Genomic DNA, 17,373 nt, shown 5'->3' with positions numbered 1-17,373 from the left:
ATTATACCCAAGCACATCCTGTAATCAGGAGGTCTCCAAAAATCTGTCTTAAAACTGAAGGTTTGGAGTCCAGATCGTGACCCGGTGCTGTCCCGCCAGTAAATGTGTGCCAGACTTCCATAGGTTCCATAACTGATGGCTGGGCTCTGGCTCTGCCCCCCAGCCCTGCCCCAGTCCCCTCTGTGTGCCCAGGTTGGGCTCGTGGGGGCACCGGCTCTGTCTCCCATCGTGGTGTGTGATGGCAATGGGGCAGGAGTGGGACAAAAAGGGCTTCCAGCTTAGTGGAAGGCAGCGATCCCATTGATGGTTAAGAAGAAGGCGGCTCCAGGTCACCCCTCTGAGCTGGTTACCCGGGAGTGGCTGGAATGAAAGGTCGTGTCCATTTTGTAGCTTTTTCTTCTGCCTGCACATCCGTGCCAGGAAATTATGGAATAATTCATAGAATCATGGAGTGGTTTGGGTTTCAAGGGACCTCAAAGCCCATCCAGTCCCACCCCTGCCATGGGCAGGGACACCTTCCACTAGCCCAGGTTGCTCCAAGCCCTGTCCAACCTGGCCTTGGACATTTCAGGGATGGGGCAGCCACAGCTTCTCTGGACAATAATCTCTGGCATAATTAAAAAATGTGGCTCTCTGAATGGATGAAATTATCATTCTGGTAATGTCCTACATGAGGAGCAAATCAGAGCTGGACCTGAAATAAGCACCTTATAAAATCTCTTGCCATTGCCCATCTCTGTGAACTCCTTAGCAAACTCACTCGTTTTCCATGGCAGACTCAGCCACACATATTTGGGGGTTTAAAATGGAAATTGGTAGCCAGATGTGATGAGTTTTGGACCATAGCATCCTGTGCACTTTCTCCCATAAAATCCTATGGTATGATCCATGGCTTTTCTGCTTTTTTTAACTCTATTTTAAAGTATTTAAGAAGAAAAAAGGCATGAATGTTCTGGGAACCGCACTGGCATTTAAAGCTCTTGTTTTTGTGAGAAATGGCAGTAAAACCAGTAGTAATGCAGGAAGTTTTGTGTGGTTAATTTAGAAGGACTGTGCTTGAAACTGCAAATCTGTCAAGAGCTCTCCCTGATCTCACTGGAGCTGCTGCAGACCCACAGCCCAGGCTGTAAAATCCAGAAACCTCATGGAAACTCCCAGTGAATCCCTTCTGGTGGTAGTGCTGGGAGGAGTTTGTCAGTAAGGGAGTATATATCCTTAAAGGATGCAGGTGGTTCAGCTTTTCCAGAACTCTGGAGGTCACAGTTCCTCTTTTTGGCCCTTCAGGAATGCCGAGTGCCATTCCTGGTTTAGGGGTCCGTAGAGAGACCTCGTGGAATCTTAGTTTGGGAACTACCCTTTTTTTTGGTCTCATACAGAGAATTTGGTATTTTTAACTCGAGCAGAACAAAATGAAATTTGGAAAGCATCAAAATTGCTCAAGATGTGAAATGACAGTTGTGGGCTGTTGTATGCTCAGAAAAAGCCCTTTGGCAAGGATGCTCCTTAATGCCAAGAAAAAAGGGATCTCTCCAGTATCCAGGGTGTTTGGGATGCTCTCTAGATCATAGCCCAGGTAGTGTTTGCATTGCCACAGACTCTTTGGAGTCCCATATATGCACATGCCTTTAACTTTTAGCTTCACTTCTCTGTCTGCAAAGCATCATTATTTCTTTGGGAAGGTTAATGAGTTAATTACTTGCAAACTGTTGTAAGATTCTCAGAAATGAGACTGTCAGTGTGTTCACTGCTGTTGCTACTGATGAGATCTTGATTATAGCGAGACAATACAAGGTTGGTGTTTATTGCAGCCTGACTGAGTATCTGTTTACACTAAAACAAAGACCAGGCTGCAGCACCCAAGCCTAGAAGAATCGTCTGTAGGGCTTTGAGACAGCTTTAAAATCTCACTAAGCGATAAAATTGGCTAATATGGCTGAACATTAGCCAGTATTATTGGTTTGCTTTGAAAACCCTTTCAGCCCTTGAACCCCCACGGCTCTGGGGCAGCATTTCCCAGGGAGAGGCAGACAGCAGCTTTCCTTGGAGAAATGGATTTGGGGTATGTTTTACTCACTCTTAGAAGGAAAACAGTGTCCCAAACCCAGTGTTTTTCTGGACGAGTTCTTTCTGAGTGCATCTCTGAGGGTTTTCTGATCTGTGCAGCAAGAGGTCCTTGGGCAGGATTTTCATGGAATGGTTTGGGTGGGAAGGGACATTAAAGCTCATCCAATCCCACCCTCTGCCATGGGCAGGGACACCTTCCACTAGCCCAGGTTGCTCCAAGCCCCATCCAAGCTGGCCTTGGACACTTCCAGGGATCCAGGGGCAGCCACAGCTTCTCTGGGCAGCCTGTGCCAGGGCCTCCCCACCCTCACAGCCAAGAATTTCTTCCCAATCTCCCATCTAACCCTGCCCTCTGGCAGCGGGAAGCCATTCCCCCTTGTTCTGTCACTACAAGCCCTTGCCCAGAGTGTCTCTCCACCTTTCTTGTAGCCCCTTCAGGTACCAGGAGGCCACAATCAGGTCACGCCGAAACTCCTCTTTTCCAAAGAGGAGAATTTTGGGTCTCTGGGGATAAGTGCTTTGGTTCTGCACTGCAGTCTGTGAAGCCACATGCATGAAATACACTTAAATCTCTGTTCCTGCTTCAGGAAAAACAGAGGCCACCATCAAGAACTTCAGCCCACACTACCGACGCCAGTACGCCGTGGCCTTCTGCAGGCACGTGCAGGAGGAGCTGGAGCAGCACCGGCATTCCCAGTCCTGCTTCCTGAAAACCAAGGTAGGAAGGCTCTGCTGCGTGGAATAATCAACACATTAGGTATTTAAATCGCACCTTTAGAAGTTGTAATGTGTGAAAAACGTGAGCTGGAAGTTTGTCGGGCACTGCCTGCACTGGGTTTTCTTGTTCTTCCCTGCATTCAGTGCCCTCAAGGAGAGGTAAGAGTGGCACAGATACTCAAAGCTTCTAAAAATCAACCCAAAGCATGTTTTTAAAGTTATCTAAATGTTTCTACACAGTGTTCTTTCAGCTTCTTATATTGGATAGTTGAAAACATAATAAATGTGCATCTGTGGCATTTTAGAAATGTGTTTTCTTATCTATAGCTCAAGTTCACACAGTAGTTTGCACATGGAGATGTTGGATTTGGTTCAGTTAGGTTTGAGGTGGAAAAGTTATGTTTGGGTGCAGGTTTCAAGTTGTACTTTTGAAAATTCATGTTTGTTTTGGTCTTGTTTAGTTGTTTTATTATAGTGTGAGGAAATCTGTGGCACAAGTTCCTGGTACAGAGTTGGCCACTTGGACAAAACTATTTGCTTCCTGCTGACTGCAAGGTTCTGCAAAATCTAGGGACACAGATCACACATTCAGGGAAGAGGAAAACATAATTAATCCTTTCATCCACGGCTCAGGGTTCCATGAGGAAGATGGCAATGATTCCCTCTGTGGAATGAGCTCTGGGAAGCTGGTTTTTATTAGAGGAGAGACAAAAAGAGAGACAAAAGTCTCTTTATTTGAGGAAAATGCAGCCTTCAATGTTAAGAAGATACAAATCTAAATTTTCTGGCCATATGGGCAGTCATGAATTTCCAATGCTTTGGAAGCGAGTCAGGTAAAGCACTGAGGTGGGATGTAAGAGGAGGGATGGTGGAAGAGGTGGGATAATAGAAGAGCTGTGTTTTTCAGGAAGATATGTATCAGTTACTAGAGCACAGATGCAAAAGTGCTACAGAGAAATGAGAAACAACTTACTATTTTATACTAAAACTCTTTGCTGCATCAGTGAAATGTTTTTAGGACATCGTGGAAAATGGGAGTTCGTGAACTACAGGTCATTTTGCAGGGGGTTGGAATGAGGTGATCTTTTAGGTCCCTTTCCACCCAAACCATCCCAGGATTCTAAGGTCTTGCATTCAGCACGCCAGCTGAAAGAATCACATCTCTGTCTCAGAAATCTGGCAGTATTTTTGGAAGGCAGAGCTCTTCTGCTTCCTCCTCAGCTCAGGCTACAAGAATTTGCTTGTGTATGTAGTGTCTGCCCAAATCAGAGGGATGTTTGTGACTCCAAAGAGCATTTGAAGGCTCCAGAACTCTCGTAGCAGCCTTCTGGAAAATTAGGAATAAAAGCTTCCAACTGACCAGGGGTCCAGAGCAGCCTCAGAGCTCACAGAGTGTCTTTGCAGCCCCCAGGGGAAGCGGGGACGGTCTTGTACGAGGCAGAGCTGCTGCATTTCGTGGAGGATCTGAAGAAGTGGAAGGACAGATATGTCGTTATCAGAAATGACTACACTGTGGATTGCTTTGAGACCAAGGAGGTAAGTGCTTCTTCCTTGGATGTTCTTGTCCATTCCCAAATAAACTGGTGCCAGGTGGAGTTGCTGCTGCCTCTCCTTCAGCAGTACTGGATGAAGCCTTGTCCTCGTCCCAGTGGCTCCAGCCTTGCCAAGGGGATGGCTGAGGGTAAAACCTTGGCAATATATGTTTGCAAGAACTAGCAAATTGTTCTGACAGCACTTTGAACCTTCCTCTGCCTATCCCAGAACACTTCTTATCTGTGTGTCACTGTAATGCATCCCTCTGCTCCTGCAGTTGGATTTTAAGTAGCAGTTGTGCTACTTAAAAGTAGTAGTGGCCTCAGGTTGACTACAGGGAAGTTTTTCATTTGGCCACAGTCAAACTAGTCCTGACTGACAAATCAAACAAAGAGGGCTCAGGAGAAAATCCCATCCTTTTCCCTCCCTTCTGTCCCTGACTCTTCCTCATGGCAGAGAAGCTCTAAGAGGGTATCTTCAAACATGTTTTTTATATTTAACTGTGTTTTAGATTTGACATGTCTAGGGAACATATCCAGAATTCAGCCTGATGAAAAGATTTTCCCTTTTGGGAATACCCCCATGCATTAAAATCATAGAATATCCTGAGTTGGAAGGGACCCACAAGGATCATGGAGAACAACTCCTGGCTTTGTCAATGAGTTGTGTATTTTATGTTTTCCCTCTCCTTAAATCTCTGTTTCATGATACTCCCTCTTTCTTGATTTTCCAGGCCTACCAGAAAGGAGCCAGCCCTAAATATCACGTTGTTCCTGCAGGAGGCAAAGTGCTGACTTCAGAAGAAGATTACAATTTGCTGTCTGATAAACATTTTCCAGATCCTGTGGGTAAGCCCTGAGTTGCCAAAACCCAGACTCTGTTCCTTATTCTGTTCCCTCTTCTAGGAAGGCTTTCAGGCTCCACATTAAAACAGGGCAGCAGAAGATGCCCACAGCCCTTTTCCCAAGTCAGAGAACAGCTCCAGGGTGGATGAACACAGAAGGTGCTCTAAGCTGACATTCAGAGAAATGCAGGCTCCCTTTCTTCCCATCATCCCGGCACAAAGCCATGGAAGCTGTGCAGAAGCAGGGCAGGAACCACACCACCATTGTTCCCGGGCTTTGTTAATATTCCTGGTTTATTTGTTTCCATTTTTAGATGCCAGCTGCCTGTGTTGACTCACAGCTGATAATGAGTCCCACAGAGAGGGCAGGAAGGTTGCTGCTGCTGCTGCTGCTGAGTTTGTTGTTTCTGGGATGGGAACTGCTGTGGTCCTGCCTGCCCCCACTGCACAAAGACAGAGAAAATTCAGGCTTTCAGGGAGCAGATCTCATGTGGCAGAGTCAGATTTGGACAATGGAATGCCACGTAATGAAAGGGATGAGGGTACCATGAAGACAAGGACTTATTTTTTAAGTCCTGTCTCACCTTACTTAAAGTTATGACTGTCGGGAGGTGCCCCCTTACACCCTTTCCCAAGGCATGGGGTGGTCAGAGGGGCTTGGGGGTGTCCTCTGTGTGTCACCACAGCTCAGTAGCTGTTGGGATTGAGCAACATGGAGCGTCCTGAGGCTGTTTGTGGGCTTCCCATGGCTCTCCCTTCGAAAAAAGAGGGCCTCAGTTAGACTTTTATGCCCCCTTTCCCTTTCTGTGTGATGCTGAAGACCCTCTGAGGTGACCCTCCTGTGTCTGGGCTCTCAAAGCACAGCAGTGACCCGGGATGGGGTTTGGTCACCCCTAAATGTGTTGTGCAGCAGCTCCTGTGCACAGGGACTCACAGAGACTCAGGGCAGGTGGGAACTGGAGGTACTTGGTGCTTTCTTTGCTTCACCCACAAGGGCTCGAAGGGACAGTTCTTAAGTGCAGGTGTGTTTGGAAACCCTGGAGCCAAGGGAAGCACTGCTGTTCCAACATGGTTTAATGCAGTTTGTTCCTACATGGAAGTCCATATGGTCCTATATGGCCTTTCTGTGGCAGAGACCAGAGCTGCCCACACTGACTTCCTCACTTGCTGTGAAAACTGTTTCCCCAGCAGCTGCAATCCAGTGAAATAATTTCTTTGGAATTTTACCACGACTGTGTAGTTTTTGGCCACCTTGGACACACAGCAAGAGGCTGCCATGTTGCTGTGGTGTAAGGTGGCGAGGTGTTTGGTGCCTGCTGAGTGTGCCCATCCCGGCCGTGTCCCCCTGCCCTCCATGTCCAAATGCTTGGATTGGGAAGCAGACTTGATTTTTTCCTGTCTCATGCTTCCCTCTAGCAAAGGTCTAGAGATGAGCCAACCCCCCCAAGAAATGGGCAGCTTTGCAATGGGGTGTGTTTTTGTGCAGGGTCGAGTGAGAAGGAGGTGAGTCCAGCCTTTGTGCAGCTCCCCAAGGAGTTCCCGGTGTTCCTGTGGCAGCCCTTTGCCCGGCACAGCTACTTCTGCTTCCCGGAGCCCGGAGCCCAGAGGGAGTTCAGCGCCGTGCTGGGGGACTGTGTGAGACACTCCAACCACGGTGAGTGCACCCCGAGGGACGAGTCAGGGTAACCCTGCTTCCTGCTCTGCTGGGAGCACAGCTGGGGGGTTTGGGGTGCAGTGAAGTGAGCTTGGCTAGACAACATGGGAATTGCTCTCTCTGTCAGTCCATCTGAATCCAGTATGAGGATACAAAATTATAAGAGATGTTTACTGAAAGTGGCACAGGACGCCCTCCCTGTGTTTGCAAGCTTGACAAATTCATCCCAGATCCAGAATCATAAATCATAAAATCACAGAATGCCCTGAGTTGGAAGGGACACACAGAGATCATCGAGTCCATCTCATGGCCCTGTACAGGACACCCCAACAATCCCACCGTGTGCCATATGGGAGAGCAGGTTGTACAGTGTGGAGGGAGTGTAGTCTCCCAGGACGTTTCTGTGGTGTTGTATCACTTGTGATCCAACGCTTGGCCTTTCTGCAGGTGTTTGATGGCAGCTCAAGCCCCATCCATGGTTAAACCATGGAACTGGTTTGTGAATGGCGTGTAAGACACAGTATGGGTTGTTTGCACAAAGAGAAATTTTAAATCTCACTTTCTGAGTATGTTAGACTAGAGAAATTAAAAAAAAAACAAACCAAACTTGTGGCTTGCTAGGGTTATAAAAACCTTGCTCCCATGAAATTGGATGAGTTGGATCCTTCAGAAAAAGAAATGCTTTTCAGCTGCCCTGGTTCTCCCACCTGTCTCCAGGCTCCTCCATGCCTTTAGTGTCACTTGTGAGTTCCATCCGCTCTTGCTGCCCTTGGTGGGAGAGGGGAACACTCAGAAACTTCTCCAGCAATCTCAGCTCCTTGGGCCCGAAGCCTGTGCTTGTAGAGGAATGAGCTGTGAGTGCAGTGTGTGAACAGCCCCTGGTACTCACAGAAGTGGCTCCCAGTGGATGTTTTTTAGCTGTCACTTTAGTGTCCTGGCCATCAGCTTCACCCCATTTCCCTCAGACAGCTGTCTCCCACTGTCCTCCACGGATCCTCCTCGGCTGCCATCTCTTCTCCCTTGTCTCCACTGCCAGAGGCATTCCTGGTCTCCTGCAGGTCTCCATTCCCATGATGAAAACACACAGGACTGCGTTTCTGGGTAGTTTCTTAAGGTGTGTGTGGTCTCAGGGGTGGTTGGTGGCAGGTGCTTCTTCCCAGGATTCCTGGTCCCCACCCTCACATTCCGTACTCCCCCTCCCCAGCTCCTTTCCAGCCCTGCTGGAGGTGGTGAGACAGTGTGTCCTCCTGGCTCTGGGAGCCTCCCAGAGCAAGCAGCTCCAGATACCATTTCCTGGCTGGATGAACAGAGGCTGGAGGCAGCAGTGTGAAAGGAACAGGCCTTCACTTGGCACCTCCAAGTAGCTTGAGCCTCGGTGAATATTCTCTGTGGAGCTGCTGGAGGAACCCGAGGCCAAAGCCTGGCTCTGTGGCTTTCAGTTCTGGTGAGCCTGGTTTTAGCTGTGGCAGTTGTACAGGATGAAAGTCCTCTGGACTTGGTTCCTCATCAAGGCTTGGTAAAGAGATGGAGACATAATCATTTTCCTGGCACTCCATGACTTGAAGCCTGTTCATTAGGTCTTTGGTTGGGGTTTTTCATTTCTCTCCTGGAGCAAAGTGTAACAGGCTTGACAAAGCTTTTGGCAGCCTGGGTTTTTTCATAAAGTTCAGCACATCACTCTAGGGGCCAATCCTGAATTGGCAAAAGCTGGGTTTAGATGACCTAATAGGTCCTTTCCATCTCCAAAGCCTGCAAGTCTGCACTTTATTATATTTCATATGGCTCAGCTATTGCTCATTTGTGCATCTGTTCCAAGATTTATCCCTCTCAGCTTTTCCTGTGGTCAAGTTTTGATCTGACAGAAGATGCTTAGTGACACCCCAGTGCCTTCCTCAAGGCTCATCCTCTCTGCCTCAGTATTTCCACCCCAACAGGGTGATTAATAGAAAAAGACAGTCTGGATTAGGACCTACTGTTACACCAGGAAAAGGGTTTTAACAGCTGACAAGGAAACAGGAGCCCATATTTTCTGTATTTCTTGGAGTTATATCATCTCCTGGAGACTTAGGTGCTGCAAGTGGAAAAATGATCACAGACAAGCACCCCAGTAACCTGAACTCTGCCCTGGGAGTGAACTTCTTTTTCCAAGGTCTTCATATTGATTTATATTCATTCTCACATGACTGAAAAACATGACTTTATTAATACTTTTTAAAGGCTTATTTGCAAAGAATTCTGCTGACAAAAAACGGGTGTGTGAACGATCTGAGAAAGTTACAGGCACGTGCAGCAGTACTGGGGGTAGTGAGGATTGTGATGTAAACTTTGGCTGTATGTTTTATTTAATAAACTTGAAAAGAAAGCAGAAATGTGAAAAACCCTTCGAGTTCAATTGTGGAATGTGATTTAGTGGGATGAAGAGCACCAGCCAAGGCAGCACTCACCCCACATCTTCTGAAAGAGAGTTCACTTTTGCCAGGGGAGATTTGGCAAGGGCAGGACAAAGACAGATGTAATGTCTGATCAGAAGTTGCCTTTCTGTCCTTGCTGTAATCTGCCCCTCCTGGAAAGGAATGAATCCCCCTGGGCTTTAGGCAGGGCCTTGGAGGAGTTTTGGGGTCCAGTGTGTTTTCCCCCAGGAAGCAGAGTCGGCCCCGCTGTCCCACCCAGCAGAGCTGGAGTGACCCAGCGTGTGGTCCTGCTCTGGGAGCCGCCCTGGCATTCAGCTCTTCCCTCTCTTTGGAGTCCCTCTGGTACAAATAACCAGCCCAGCCTGTATTTCTGGGATTTCTGGTCAGAACAAAAGCCTTTGGATGCACGGAGCACCGCTTGGAAATGGGATTCAGATGTATGGGTGGCACGTTTTCCTGTCATTCCCCTCCCGGTGCTCCTGCTGTGTTTGTTCTTTGTACTCATTGATGGGGGCTTGGCAGTTTGAGGAGACAATGATTCCCTTTATTATTGATCGAATATGTGGATCAAAGGCTTTTAAATCTGTGATTAGGGGCTAATTAATGAAAACACAAGTGCCCAGGGAGCAGCAGAGGAACCCCAACAAACTGATGGGCACCAGGACCCGGCCCGGCTGCCCCGGCACTCAGAGAGGGCTGGGTAGAGGGGAACTGCTTCCAGGGAGCCTGTTCTTCCCAAATGTCCCTGGAGGACAGACCTCCATCAGTGTAGGATTTTATGTAATGCTTAGGTTTAAAACTCCTCAGGTTTTTAAAGAGGCTGTGCTTGCGTTGAGGTGGAGTGTGGAGGAAACGAATTACTCCCAGGTGAGATGTGGTGGCAGCATGGGATTCATTGCTTTGCCTTATCTCCATGATCTCTCCACTTTCATCCACAGCCTGGACCTATTTGGTTGCCTCTTGCTCCCCATTTTCTCAGTGAAATGTTGAAAACTACATTCCTCAAATTTTGGGAGGAATTGGCTGTTGAAATGGCCACCTGACCTGCACTGGGGATGCTCTGGCAGTCCAAAATGGCAGTACTGAGGGAAAGGCTTAAAATATTCACAGTGCTCCAATACTCCCCATTCTCCATTATGTTTGTATGCCCTGAAAATCAGACTGAAGTTTCTTCCAAGCCTTTATTTAATTATTTGGTTTTTAGGAAGTCCTCTCGTTTTCTGCATGTTGTTTCACTTCGTATTTCCTGCTAAAAAGGAAGAGGCCCAACCCCTTGGTGCTGGGATAGAGGGAAGTCTGTGTGATGAGAAGGAAACTACAAGTGGCTTGTTCTGGGAGACCCAGAGTTTCACTTCAGGATTTTATTTTCTTTCATCTGGTTTGATTTCACATCCGTTATCTTGAGAATCACCCTCCTGACACAGGAAGCTGAGGGACTTTCAAAAACCATATCCTGTCATCTCCAATTTCAACAGGAACAACACCAAAAATTGTTTTGAGCAATAAATACATGAAATAAGTACAAGGAAAAAAATACACGAGGCAAGAGACAAAGACAAAATGTAGTTTTAAGCTCAGGAGGGGCTTGGCTACATCAAGACAACTGGGACAGGGGCAGATTTTTTTCTCCATCTCTGACTTTTAGGGTTGTCATTCTCTGTGTCCACATTTTTAACTCTAAATTTATCTGATAGTCATTTTTCTCATAGTTATTTCTAACTTTCCTATGGTACATGTTTATAGTACATGTAGGACTTACCAGCTCTTGGACTGTAGTTCAGAATAATTGCTGAAGTGTTGGTAAAGGTTGAGAAGCTGCCATGAAATAGTTAAGAGAAGGATATGTATGTCTGTATATTAATCTACATCTGTGTCTCCATATAAGAGCAGAGCAGCTGTCTCGAGTCCAAACAGCACTTTGGAAGGATTTCTGAGCCTTCATGCCACAAACAGGGTGGCTTTGCTTCTCCAGAGGGGGCAGCTGAAGGGAAGGATTTCCTTGTTGCCTGCTTCTGATGGATGTGGAAGGAGCAATTAAAGTAGAACTGAGGAGGAAATTGCTTTTCATGACATTAAAGAAAAATGGCCTCATGCACTGGGATGAAAGTGAGGCCTTTTGGAAGGATTGTGTGGTAATTTGGGGTGGGAAAAGGTACAAATGAAGGCAGTATTTAGTCCTTCATCTACCAGGACTTGGCTCCTCTCACAGCAGCTGCTGCACTTTGATTAATTAAATTGCTTTGTGTTTCATAAGGTCAGATCTCCTGTGATCCCCATGAGACCCTGGCTGCTCTTTCCCCAGACATGTTTGAGGCACAACTGCCCTGCCCTGACGTGTGAAGTTCCAGAGCAATATTAATGCTGTCATAACATTCAAAACCATTTCACTATAAATATCTTTGTGGGGAGCTGCTAAACTCATGACATTTTTTAGGACACAATATGGAATTTTTTTGTATAAGAGAGAATATTTTGCTTCAAATAAGACTATTTTTCCTCTTTCTGGGATGTTGTTGCTCTACAGCATCAGTTCCTTCAGTCCTTGCTGTTCCAGCCAGCCTGCTTGCCTACACTGTGGGGAGGATTTTCAGTCTGGAGGAGTGACATTCATCCTGAAACACCCAAGATGGTGAATGTGCTAAAATCCTAATTGCCATTACAGTCTTCCTGCCTCTCTCACCTCGGGCTGATTCTCTTTTTCTGACGTGTTATCGAGCGTGGGGTGGTGCAGAAGAGCCACTGCCCTGTGCCCCTCACCTGATGTGTGTTAGGGGCTGTGAGGCCACCCATTTGTGCAGGTGTGAGGTGGTGCTCAGGCTCCAGCTTCAAAGTTCAGCAGGGAAATCACAGAATCACAGGATCCTGGAATGGTTTGGGTTGGAAGGGACCTTAAATCCCATCTCATTCCACCCCCTGCCATGGGCAGGGACACCTTCCACCAGCCCAGGCTGCTCCAAGCCCCGTCCAACCTGGCCTTGGACACTCCCAGGAATCCAGAGGCAGCCACAGCTTCTCTGGGCACCCTGTACCAGGGCCTCCCCACACTCACAGGGAAGGATTTCTTCCCAATATCCCATCTAAATCTACCCTCCTTCAGCTCAAAGCCATTGCCCCTTGTGCTGTCTCTCCAGGCCCTTGTCCAAAGTGCCTCTCCAGCTCTCCTGTAGCTCCTTCAGCTACTGAGAGGCTGCAGTAAAGTCACCCCGGAGCCTTCTCTTCTCCAGATTCCCACCTGCTCCAGGAATACAGTAGCTGATTTGGAAAGTGCTTGGAAATTATCAGAGATAAGTGATAATGTGGTTCTTTAGGTGTGTTTGTGCAGTGTTCACTCATGTTTTAGGTGATGGAACACAGAGCTGCTGGTGCCATCAGAGGCAGGTTCCCTGTGACCTGTCTGGTGCTGCTTTGAACAGCTTTTACAGGGGCACTGTGTGATGCCAGTCAAACAGTTAACCCTGCTCAGTGCTGGTTTGGTGGTCTCAGAGGGAACTTGTGCTGCCAAACTGTGTTTGCAGTAAATACAGCATGTTATTGCAGGGTTGTATCCCCTTTGGAAGTGACCTCCTGCAGCTTCTGTTGGCGGTTGCAGCCTCACACCACGTGTCTGTGAAGGATGGGGCAGCTCAGTGCTCTCAGAGATCATCAGAGCTGGGAGGCTGCTGCCTCTCTGGCCCAGGGCATTCTCTGCATTTCACTTTGTTCTCACTTTGGGCACTGCCACGCCAGGACTCTGTTTTGTTACAGGAAATGGGGTGTCCCTTCATTCAGAGCATCATTTCCAGCGGTGCTGGAGCTGTTTTACAAGCCCTGGGCAACCTATCTTTTCCTGAGGTCTCCTCATCTCCCCAGGTTCAAGCAGGTGGATTCTCTCCTTTTTTTACCTGACATCTCTGTTGGGTTGGGACCATTTGCTCATTTTTTGGAGGCAGATATTCCCACAGTTTTATTTTGTTGGAGTTGATGGCCATGGCCTTTTTACGGCTGCCTGTGATACCTGACAACATCAGCTCTGAAAATGTGCTGGGCGCTCACGTGAGCTCTTAGGAAGGGAAATCATTTTTCATCATGCTCATTGTTTTATTAATTGGGCAGTTCCCAGCTGTGGTGTTGGGAGGCTGGCAGAGTGATTCCTTAACTGCAGGAACGTCTCTTATTCCCTGATGCTCTCCAGCTGCCTTCACCCCAAAGCCTTTGGTGGCTGGCAGTGTGTAAGCACTACCTTTGAAGTACCAGTACAAGAGATGGCAGTGTCCTGTCTGTTTAGTTGGTTTGGGGGGGTGTATTTTCTTTTTTACCAGCTTTTGTTTGCAAAGAACTGAATTAAAGAAAAAAATCAGTGGAAATGATTTTTTTTTTATTTGAAGAGCTTGTGTAATGGAAAGCAGGGGAAAAGCATCAATTTAAATATATTTGGAAGAAACAGATGCCAAGGTGAGAGGGGGGTGACTTGGAAGGATGAGAAAATGGGAAAAACCGTAATTTGCATTTCTTAGCATGAAATCTGATCTGTTGAGGAAATAATAAGGGGTGGAAGCACTGTCTTTTGAGACTGGACGTAAAATTCCAAGTATTTTTTATCTACCTCCTACTGTGTATTTGTAGCATCACAAGAAGGAAGGCCCTTCACCAATCCCTGCACAGAGATTTTTCTTGTCCCAGGAAAATGCTCTATGAGGTGACCAACAAGAAAGAGTTGTTACAAAGAGGTGTTTTGGCACTGCCTTCACCAGAGCCAGCTCTCCACCAAATATTTGAAGAAGCAAGGAAAAGCATAAATTGAAATGCAGTTTCTATTCATTTATCATGTTCCAAAAATTAATAGTAAGTGACATTCTGCTGTGAAACAGCACCAAACTCGAGTCCTTGGTCACCTTCATCTCCTCGCAGGGACTGTCCTCCTGCCTTCCTCATTCTTCAGCCAAAGCCAGCCTTTGGTTTTGATGGTTTGAGGGGATATTCCTGTGCCCTGCTGTCTTGTAGGAGGGAATTAAAGCATCATGGGCTCTTTGTATGGGGTTGTGAGTGACTTGTCTGGGAAGAGACATTTGAGCAGAGCTGGGAGGCAGAGCCAGGCGAGGCCTGCGGGCCTGGACACAATCAGCTCCTGTAAAAACAGCTCTGTTTGGAGGCCAGAGTGCTTCCATAGCAATTATGACCTGCAGGAAGGATTCAGGGGCTGCCTGGAACATGATATTCGCTGTCACCCAACTGCAGATGGGAGTGCTGCGGGGAGCAGATGAAGCCAGGGTGGATTCCTTCCGAGCTCTGGTGCTCAGTGATGGGGCTTGTGTCAGAGTCAGCATTTCTGGAAGTCAAACCCATGCTCTGTGAGCTCAGACTCCTGGATTCTGGTTTGACACTTGTTCATCTGTGCCTTTGGGCCTCAGCTTTTTGTGAAATGTCAGCCAAAAAGCTGAGATTACTCTCCATGGTGTAGCTCACTTTGGTGAAGCACTTTATCCACAGTCAATATACCCCTGCACTGTTATTAACAGTAAAAGTAATGAATTTATTGCAAGAAAAGCCCACGTGGGAGGAAGACATTTACTGGATTGCAATAGGGGCACTCAGTTTGTTTTTGTCGTTCCTGATGTCTGATGACCATTTTAGCCTCTTTCATGCTGCAGTAATGAGTTTGAATGGAATCCTAAAAGCACTAAGGTTGTGAAAGCCCTCCAAGATCATCAAATCCAACCATTAACCCAGCACTGCCAAGGCCACCACTAAACCATGTCCCCAAGTGCCATTAATAACAATTATCGTTCAGAGGGACACAGAGTTTAAACTGGATATTGAAATAATCACTTTTTAACAGCTATTTAAATGTTATAATGGCTTCTTCCTTTGACTGGAATTAAGAAAAATCATCCTCTAAGTGATCAGACATCATCAACAGCAGCCCTGTGCAGCAGTGTGCAGTATACACAGATCCACAATTTGAACTGGAATGTTCATGTTTCATGTTATGTGGATTTTGCTGGAAGTCCAGTTTTAGCCAGAGGCAGCTGCAGCACTCATCCTTCCTGGTAACAGGGCCTATTTGTAGGAGTTTTTGCATGGAGCTCCTCAGTGTTTTGACTGAGGTAAAGTCATGGTGCTTCCAGATGTGCTTCCATCTTTTCAATAGGGGCTTTAAAGCAGTTACTCTGTTGTGTTTAGGAAAGGAATCTATGGGTAGCCATATCTTACCTGTTGTTAAAATTGGGCTCCACATTTTGGTATGTCGAGTGTCTAGGTGGGTTTTCTTATTTTAAAATTAAACAGAATTTTGTTTTAATCTCCACAAATAAGTGGATGTTACATTCATTAGGAGCTGGAAAAGGCACTTGGGTGATTTTCCAAGAGCAGAGCAGCCTGGATTAAGCACACAGCATCAGTCTGGGTACCTGTAAAGCCTCACCAGCCTTTTGCCAGAGGACATTCAGTAAACTTCATGGATTTGGGTGGGATTTGGGTAAGGAAGACCTACAACCACCACAGCACCAAGCTCCCCTAACATGCTGCGCTCCCTCCAAACAGCAGGACAGATGGATCACTCCTGAGAGGTGCCACATGTTTTGGAGGGAAGCCCCTGTGAGGGCATTCAGGAGAGGGGAGCACGTGTCATCCTTTCTCCTGGAGAACAGTCGTTCCTGATACCACTGGGCTTTACCACCCGCCCCCTTTGCAGCTGCAGCATGTGCTTCCCTCTCCCACGGCCCATCCTCTGTCTGTCACGCAGGCAGGGCTGCCCCAACAGCTTATTCCTTGTTTTCCTGCCTTTGCTGTGCCTGCCATCCTGCAGCCCCTTCCTGAAGTGCTGGATGTGCTGCACAGAAGGCCTGGCTCTTCCCTGCTGGAGGGGTGGAGGATGTGCAGCACAGCTCCTTTCAGCTGGGGTACAATTCCCTTTTCTTGAGCCCCATCCCATGAATGTGCCTCTGTCTCACCAGCAGCTTCTGCACAGCCCCACTCCGGCCGGCTCTGGTTGTTCAGTGCCTTATCCCTGATGCAATCTTTTCCTCCTATGGAAAGTGAGAATGAAATTGCCTAAATTAAGCAGTAGCCTTGAAGGATAAAGCTTCCTTTCTACTTTTAACTGGTTTTGTAACAAGCCTGCCATAATTGTGTTTGTCTCCTGTGTTTACTGGCATAGGAAAGAATGCGTGATTGGGATTTTATGGCACTTACAGCTTGATGTTTTTCCCATGAACTATTCAAATGAATCACTCTTGGATTTTTAGCACCTTCTTCCCACTGCTCTACGGGTTTGGGGGCAGTCAGAATGGAGAGGAAATACTCCCTTGAGCATGGAGTTTAAAACTTCATGATGTTAGAGGGCAGATTCTTGTCAGCACTGGCGCATCCCCATCTCAGCAGGTCCAAGATCCAGCCCTTTGGGTTAGGAGGGAGCACAGCTGTGAAGAAAGAAAACATGAGTCATGACCAGAGGGCTGTGGGAGCTGCAGTTCCCCCTTCCTCCAGCCCAGCCCTCTGCTCCTCAGAATATTCAGAGTTCAACTTTGGGAGGACAAAAGCTTTCAGGTGCAATGCTCCACCCGTTTCTCAGGTGGAATACCCCATGCTTTCATTAAAGCTGTGGTCAGAGGATGTTCTCTTGGCAGTGAACAGCCTGACTTACAACTAATACTGATATTTGAGCATCCTGATTTGTGACTTGGTATGAAAAATGGTATAAATTGTGGAGGTGACAGTGAAGGCAGGGATGGGATTTCACTTGGCTGATTTTTTCTGGTTCGATCATCGTATGAGCTTGGAGAATTTGTGTGATCTCTTTGGATCTCCAAATATCTGCAAATCAAGAGCAGTATCTCGAGAGTGGCACTGGGAGGGTTCAGTGGCCCCCAGTGTGTGTGATAAACCTTCCTGCAGTCATTGCAGCCAGGAGAAACTCTGAAAGGCCAAATTCTGGCATTTGGGCTCTCAGCAGATCTGAGGCCTCATTGCCCCACGCACATAAAATCTCTACAGGGCTGTTTTCAAGCAGTCATTTTCAAGCTTCAATGGTGAAGCCCTGATGAAATTAATTGTAGGTTTCTGTAGCTGTTGTTTTTGTAGAAGCATATGGAGGAGACATTTCAGGCATTACTGTAGGTTAATCCTCCGTGCTTCCCGTAATTTGTATAATCCCTGTGTTGCCCTTGGCACTT

The 17,373-nt window shown here is 47.2% G+C and overlaps 1 protein-coding gene across 3 annotated transcripts in view; it reads left to right on the top strand.

Annotated features, from left to right (window-relative positions):
- Nucleotides 1-17,373, top strand: part of NIBAN1 (niban apoptosis regulator 1) — an 81,558-nt gene that overhangs the window by 47,680 nt on the left and 16,505 nt on the right. For all 3 annotated transcript variants that reach the window (XM_027723429.2, XM_039380103.1, XM_027723430.2), the window contains 4 exons: nt 2,652-2,782; nt 4,186-4,317; nt 5,048-5,162; nt 6,645-6,812. In XM_027723429.2, the coding sequence (XP_027579230.2) occupies nt 2,652-2,782; nt 4,186-4,317; nt 5,048-5,162; nt 6,645-6,812 (546 nt within the window). The remainder of the gene's footprint in view (nt 1-2,651; nt 2,783-4,185; nt 4,318-5,047; nt 5,163-6,644; nt 6,813-17,373) is intronic.

This window comes from Pipra filicauda, unplaced genomic scaffold (genome assembly GCF_003945595.2).
Source record: "Pipra filicauda isolate LSUMZ 115617 unplaced genomic scaffold, ASM394559v2 scaffold185_size1782982_pilon, whole genome shotgun sequence".
Taxonomy (NCBI): domain Eukaryota; kingdom Metazoa; phylum Chordata; class Aves; order Passeriformes; family Pipridae; genus Pipra; species Pipra filicauda.
This window is presented reverse-complemented; position numbering and strand designations above follow the sequence as displayed.